The 7924-nt window shown below is 42.6% G+C and overlaps 1 protein-coding gene across 1 annotated transcript; it reads right to left on the reverse strand.

Annotated features, from left to right (window-relative positions):
- Positions 1–91: 91 nt before the first annotated feature.
- LOC146176397 (sulfotransferase 1B1-like) lies at positions 92–2115 on the reverse strand. The gene is made up of 2 exons (XM_084581297.1): positions 1652–2115; positions 92–713 (listed from the first exon to the last, which is right to left on the reverse strand). The coding sequence occupies exons 1-2, from the start codon at positions 2113–2115 to the stop codon at positions 92–94; spliced, it is 1086 nt and encodes a 361-aa protein (XP_084437423.1).
- Positions 2116–7924: the final 5809 nt, after the last annotated feature.

The raw sequence follows: 7924 nt of genomic DNA on the forward strand, positions 1-7924 counted from the left end.
ACCTTGATACAAATTTTGTGAAAACTGAATCTACGTCAGCAAAATAAACACATTTTATCCTTTAGCAAAGCAGCAGCACCGTTTAGAGCAATTAAGGCAAGTGCAGATCTTTCCACAGATTCGTCACATCGCTTCCTGCCGTTTTCTGAGCGATGCGGTGCTTCATACGAGCTATCTGCGGAGGCATAAAATAATTCTTCCAGTCGCCCACCATTCCTTTACGAATGAAGTCACCTTCGATAGACTTGCTCATCGTCTCGTCGTCTACAGTTGCTTCGATCAACCTAATCCAACGAGGTTTGTTTTCATCAGGAATAGAGGTCATGGTTTCATTCATCTTCCTGTTCTCCTCATTTATACTTTCCTTCATAACGTCTACACTTGTGTTATGAAGTAGATTCTTTAGCAAAGTCGCGTCCAGCCTGATTTGGTCGGCGTATTTTCTGTCAATAAAGTCAGCAATTTTGATGATCCAGGAAGCCGTATCTTCCCTCAGTTCCTCGTAGGTCAGGAACAAGACGTTCGCATCATAGCGGTGCTCGTACCATGACAAGAGATGGTCGAAATAGTCACCAAAATCTACACGACCTGTCAGAAACATTTCAAGAAATTGTTCGAAAGTGCCGTCTTCGAAATGATATTCGGGCACGCTCTTGGTGTGGTGGTAAAAGGAGACGCAACAGTCATACGGATTCCTCGTGATGTAGATGTACCTGGAAAATAAAAGAGAATTCATTATGCAAACGAGGCTTGCAACTCGTTCGCATTAATGCGCAAAATATAACGCGACAGGAAAATTGTGAGGACGGGAAGTTTTGCGTACAAGTGTATAGAGGGTTTTCGGCTGGGAAGACATAAAACTACGCAGGATACAGGACACAGAAAAGATACAGACAGGACGAGCGTGGACTAACAACCTGAGTAGTTTTATGTCTTTAGAATGCCTTACCAACTAGCCTCTCAGCACACACTTCTAGTTTTCGGTTATGAATACAGAAAAAAAAATTTCTGAAAAAGTTCACCCATCTCATATACTTGCAGGTTGATTTTGTTCCATCGCGCTTAAATTTCTGAATGTCTGAACTGTAAGCGTACAAGTTTATTTCAATTCTTAAGGCAGCCACAAGTTACCGGTTAATGACTTTAGGCATTCACAGAGCCGTCTAGTGTAAACGTCGGCTTTCCTTTAACCAGCAAACCTAAAATGTTGCGTGTGCTCATTTTCCCGTATTACAACATTTTATAAAAAATGACGTTATCAAACCTCTTAATCTTGAGCTTACGGAACGTAAAAGAATTTGGATTTGGTTACAGCGGCTTTCTATCTGTGCATAAGGTCCTAGACTTTTTTCGATCGGTTTCCTAGTCTCCTTGCCTCTTTTTTTTATTTTTATTCCTATATCCCACTACTTACCCTTTCTACGTACAATAGTAGTAATTCAAATTCCACACTAGCATGGAGCAGTTTCTTCTGCGAGAATTGCATTTTTCCTTCATGATCATTATTAGAGAACTTATTTCCACCGCACTTTTGTATCAAAGAAGCATGATTTCAGAACTTCGCTATTAGTGAGTCGGTAAAATGTATTTGCGTAATGCTGGGCATCCTGTTGGAACTTATGTTATTATGCAACAAACTTATGCCACTCACTTTGCGTCTCGTGAAAAAGAATGCAAGTGAAAGGGCATGTGGGTTTTGATGGCTCCGGGTCTTGGCATGTCTTCCGCAGATTCTGCACCCTGTAGCTCCAGGAAAGGCATCACAACGCTTTTCTCTACTAAATTTCTGGGTGGGGGCCTGCCGTTCAAGATAGTGTAGACGATGTGCTGCATCCATGTCGTACCGCACTTGGGGTAGCTCACAATGAACAAGTCATCGGAACGGGGCTTGTAGCGAAGCGCTTCACGGATGCATTGAACCGCAAAGCCAGTGCACACAAAATAGCCGTCGATTTCGTGATAAATTTCCGTTCCGTGCTCGTCCGGCCTTTCACTTGTGGAGCTCTCCAACTCCTGCGTGTAATAGTCATTCTCGTTGTGAATAAACCCCCGTCCACATTCCTCGCTCACGGATTTCAAATTAACGTGGCCATCTTGCGAAGCAATACCACACATATGTTCAGAAAGAAGATCCATTAAATTGAGTGACGACGGTATGATTGCATCGCAGGAGCGTTTGTTTAAGCAATAAGATAACTAATCACATGTTTGCTTCTATTACGTATGTGGAGCCCTGACACTTTGTATTTGGATTCTTTGCAGCTTTTTGTGTTAGAGAACGATTTCTCTGATTCTAAACGTTACTTCAGCATCGACCTTCATCTCATTATAGCATTAGGTGTTCGAATCATTCTTAACACTTTGCACTGGCTTTTTATGATAATCTTTCTCTCGACGTGTTACTTCTGCTGACAACCCTCAACGTCTTACACAAAATTCAGAAGGACTTTCACTATAATGAATTACCAGACCCATAAATAAACAATAGGTACACTCCTATGAGAAGAGTAAGGACCGCTAAGATGGTGTCATGCACTATGAGGAATGAAAATAGCCAGAGAGCAAAGAATATCGCAAAGTTAGCACACCCTTGCGCAACCCGTGAGCAAAATATTATCATGTGCTACTAAACTAAAAACTTCTCGCTTGATATTTGCTTACGTAGGGCCCCATAAAACGAGTAAAAAAGCTCTACAAATAGTTTTCATCCGCACTCTTCGCTGCAAAAGCTTACCAAGCGACCATCCGACATCGTCTACACGGAGAGGAGTGGGTGTCGACGCATATCGCTGGAAACATGTGCCCGTTTTCTGCATACCAAAGAAATTTCGAATGATGCGTGTTTAGAGGCCAGTGAGAAGGAACAGCTTGCAACGTTCAGTGTACGTTGCTGCCAGCTGAAGCAGCTGCTCTCTAATCTATGTTGTTGAGGCTCGGTATCCGGTCGCGAGGAAGAATTCAGGCCAGACATCCGTGCTTCGTTTCGCAGAGCTATGTCTATACTTGTGTGTACGAACTGTACGTGGTAAACAAATATAATTTTTGTCGCATCAGAGAAATGATATCACTAACATTAGGTGATATGTATTTCGTTGGTAACAGGAGCTCTGTATCAAGGCACATCAGTTTAGTCAGCTCTCTATTGTCTCACTCGATGATTTCCTGCTGAGCTCACGTGTGAGTTCGACACATAATGTTTGTGGTTTTCAAGGCTTGTGCGCCGATTTCTATGAGCTTTCGGGTACCTGTGTTTACACGCTCGCAGAAGACAAAAGATAGCCATGAAATTTTGACGAAAACGCCACGTGGCTAAACTAATTTACGTATTTATTTCTGTCTCTCAAGTTTTGTTCTGTGCACGGGCACCTACCAACATCCCTAGCATTTGCTTAGGCGGTATAGAGAGGTCTTCTTAAGTGATTTCAATAAACGACGCACTTGCACGAATATAAATGAGTACTCGAATGCACAAAATGAGCAAGAAAATTGCCTGGTTAAAAACGGTTGGTTAGTTAGCATATGCGGTGCGGCGGGTAGCCATGACCAAAGAAAGATAGAAAAAGTTGCTGTGTTTTCGCATGTCCCGATGTAGCGAAGCTGCGACAGCACCGCTGGGGCAGCCTTTGCATTTTTTCTAATGTAGCCTTTGAGTGGACGTCTCGTCCTCAAGCTAGGGCGATATATTCGGCACAGGGTGGGGTGGGCTTGTCTTTGGGATGGCCATGTGGCTTGGTGGGATTTTGTTTGGGCGCGGCCTGCTGCTTTTTGAAGCAAGAACTACATTGGCTGCAAACTCGCATTTTCGCTGCCACGGTGGCCGAACCGTGGTCGCAGCGCTCCTACATCACATCTGGCGTGCTATATCAATGGTGTTGTACTAAGGACTTATGGCTAACTATTCCCTAACCAATGCTAATTAATGACTAACTAGTTACCAGTCAGTACTAATTAATGAGTATCTTGTCACTAACCAGTACTAATTTGTCATTAGTTTTGACTATTCATGAGCAATAACAATGACTGGCTATGATGTTATCACATGGTGCAATCATTAGCTGTGATGTCCTGGCCGGATATGTGACCTTTCTAGGCGTTTGGTTATAGCGTTTGCTCCTCTTATAGAGCGCAGCTCTTAGGCGCCCGTTAATGGCTTCCGTAACGTCGCCGTTGGCGTACTCGTACGCGCTACCAGTGGGCAGCTGTTAAATGTAGCAAAGAGGGCGATACATTTGCACATTGGACAGGCAAGAGTGGAGAGCAATATTTTTCTCAACCGCCTGCAAACTGCCATGTTCATAATGAGAAAATAATTAAGCTTATTATTAAGATATTCTCCTTCTACCCTTATCCCTAACTGCTCCCATTCCAAGTTTCTGAATACTTCCTCTAAGCAAGCTGTGAATAGTACTGGGGAGATTGTGTCTCCTTGCCTAACTCCTTTCTTTATAGGAATTTTGTTACTTTTTTTATGCAGAACTATGGTTGCTATGCATCTGCTATACATATCTTCCACGTACGGCTCGTCTACCCCCTGATTTCGCAATGCCTGCATCACCGCCGAGGTTTCAACTGAGTCAAATGCTTTTTCGTAATGAATGAATGCTATGTATAAGGGCTGGTTATATTATGAGCATTTTTCTATCACCTGGTTGATGGTATGGATATGATCGATACTAGAGTACCGTTTCCAAAAACCTGCTTGATTGCAGTCTACGGTTGTCCTTATTCCATTAGCGACTACCTTAGTAAATACTTTACACGTAACAGACAGTAAGCTGATTGGCCTGTAATTTTTAAGGTCCTTAGAGTCTTCTTTCTTAAGAATAAAGATAATGTTTGCATTCTTCCATGGTTCCGGTACCGTCAATGACACCAGGCACTGCGTATACAGGGTGGCACTGAACATATATGTGATAAAAAATGTCACTCCTTCTCTCCCTCATCAACTCAACCCACGTCGAAGCGCAAGCAGAAAATTGAAGAAAAAAAGAAAGCAGTCACGACAGTGTCCCACCACAACCCATCCTGCCGGCGTAAATTGGCAGCGTTCAATGAATGGCCGCCCCAGCCTCGCTAATGACGTCATTGATGAGGTTTGCGCGAGTGGGTTCGTCGCCAAAATCGGTTGTGAGCGATCCCCAGCAGTACATTTTAAAATTTATTTCAAAATTACCGGCTCCACGCAAAGCTTTGAAATTCTGTTTGTATGTTCGAAGCGACCACCTCTATGGATTTCTTGTATTACAATTTTATCGCAGCTAGAATATCAGGAACATTTTAAGACCGGCATTTTACAAGCAGTTTTTCATTTTCCTCGGAAGCCACACTGACACAGTGCAGGCATAGCAGACTCATTTAGCCCACTCGAAAAATTTTAGAATGGTAAGGTAAGTCAAAATCCATCGAAGAATGAAGGGAATAAAAGGCTTGCAGCTTCGATCCTTATTACTGCATGATGAAGCGCTCCACAGATGCGACGTCAGCGAGGATTTCCTCAGTAGGTTTATTCACAGAGATCTGCAAAATTCCAGAGTACATGCACAGAGGGCAGTGTCATTGCACTTTCTTAATTTTGAGAACCTCCTGTTTAGCCTCGGGAAATGTGCAGGTAGTTTCTGTCACGGCAAAAGCATTGTGAATGCATATCCAGGCATTATATTGGCTGCGGCGTTCTAACGCTGCCAATAACTTCGACATCCTTCAAAAGGCTTTCTAGTTTCAAAAGGGCGTGTTCGTGCCCCCTCATCGAAAAAGATCACATATTACTAGGTACGCTTTCACTCCTGTGAGCATGGGGAAGAGAGAGAAAACAGAAAGCATGAAAAACCCACAATGTTACGCGCGTCTGTCAAGGAATCGTTCAACCCTCACGCGTCCGATTTTTTTTTTTTTTTGCTTCAGAATTATATTTCGTATGATGCCAATGTCGACAGTACCGGAGAGCCTTTAGATGTGCAAGAGATTCACCTTCAATATATAAAATTTCTCGCTCTCTTAATTACGCAAATCAATTAACTGAAAGACCGCTTAGACTGCCACGGCAGTTGATAGCAAACTGGACGAGCGTTTCAATTAAAGAGTTTGATTAGCAAGCAGGCATATTTCTATTGACGGGCAATACATTAAAGAAAGCTAACAGCTAACAAAATTTTTCACAATGCAGCTTTTTAGACGCTGATTAAAGTAGACTAATAATTTAATCATGAAATTTTTGCTGCGGAGAAGACAAAAAAAACATACAAGCCACTGGCGGGATCCGAGCCCATGAGCCCGAATTTTTGCCCGTTTGCTGTTAGAACTACGCCGAAAGTTTTTATTTCTTTATTGCATTCGATAACTTGCGGAAAGAAGAAATCCAATCAGATCATTGCTGAAATCACCGGATTACATAAATGACCGCTATACCCAAGCTATATGCAAATCGCAGATGTCAAATTTGCAGAAAACAAACATAAGCGTCGAGATACCGCAGCCAGCTAGGCAGCCATTCCAGGGCAGCACATAATCCCAGCACCGAAGCGCATTTTTCTCGGGACAGTAATTTCGCTGATCACGAGGAATAAACACGGCAGTCTATCATACGGCTGTTCCACAAACTGAATAGTTTCATCAATATATGTAAACTCCAAAGCACATTACAGATTTTCTCATAAGGCAAAAATCGAATAAAATATAGTTATGACCTCACTGCCATTCTTAAGCGTTCACTGTATAGGTCCCCGAAGAGTAGTACATTCCACATTGAACAAAGCAATGATCGATGATCTCCTGTGTATTACATAGACGCCAATTCACCAGCCATGACAGAAGGTCACCTTAGCGAGAAGCCATACCTCCACGAGGAGCTTTAATGTGTGCCATTTTAAGAACGTTTTTGCAACAAATTAAATGCACATGAGCTTAAGGAGCGCTAGTTTGAATGGTCACAGACAAAGTTTTGCTCGACGACCTTTTTCCCATCTATTTCTGCTCACAAGAGTCGAGCACGAGGCCAGAAGAAATTTTGAACTCATAGCAAAACTAGTAGATATATCCAGCAGAATCGCAAATCCAACTTGTTAGCTCCGAAATGCAAGCCGGATGCTCTACGTCAAAAATTCACAACCTTCATAATTATTACTTAAATGACCAGTGTGAACAGGATCTATGTACATAACCTTACAGAAATACACGCCCCAAGAAAAAAAGCTATGCTACAATTCTTGTAGAGACCGGTTGAATGTGTATGCATATAACCATTTTTATTGTTTAATTTGAAAATCAAGTATTTGCATGCTGAGAACCTCCACACGTAGAATTTACTTCTCTCTCTGTTCTCTTTGGCTGACGGTACCCGCATTTATCCATTGTGGTATTGCCCTAATTTTGTATGAAGTGTTTTCCTTTATGGTGCTTGTTCACTACTGTATATATGTGTACTACACTGTGTGATTGCCTTTCCTTCAAAGGCCTTGCTGCAAGCCGCTTTCGAGTAAGAGTGGGTTGTCGCATTTTTAAGCTGTATTTGAAAGGTCTTTCGAGCACCTCCACTGCTTGTAACTTTACAAGGCTGAAATAAATAAATTTGAAATTCAAGTGAATTAAAGACATTAAGAAATGTTGATGCCCCACCGGGGTAGCGCAGTGGCTACGGCACTCGACTACTGTGCCAAGTAAGCGGGATCGAATCCCGGCCTCGGCGGCTGCGCTTCGATGGAGGCGAATTGGAGTGGCGTCCGTGTGCTGTGCGATGTCAGTGCACGTTATAGAACCCCAGGTAGTCGAAATTTCCGGAGTCCTTTACTACGGCGTCTCTGATAGCCTAAGTCGCTTTGGGACGTTAAAGCCTACAAACAAACCAACTTAAGAAATTTTGATAAATAAGGATGCCGTTATACCGTTGTATAACAGTGTAGGAAGCAGCAATCCATAAGTACGTGACCGA

This window comes from Amblyomma maculatum, chromosome 10 (genome assembly GCF_055883805.1).
Source record: "Amblyomma maculatum isolate TAMU_Amacu chromosome 10, ASM5588380v1, whole genome shotgun sequence".
Lineage (NCBI taxonomy): Eukaryota > Metazoa > Arthropoda > Arachnida > Ixodida > Ixodidae > Amblyomma > Amblyomma maculatum.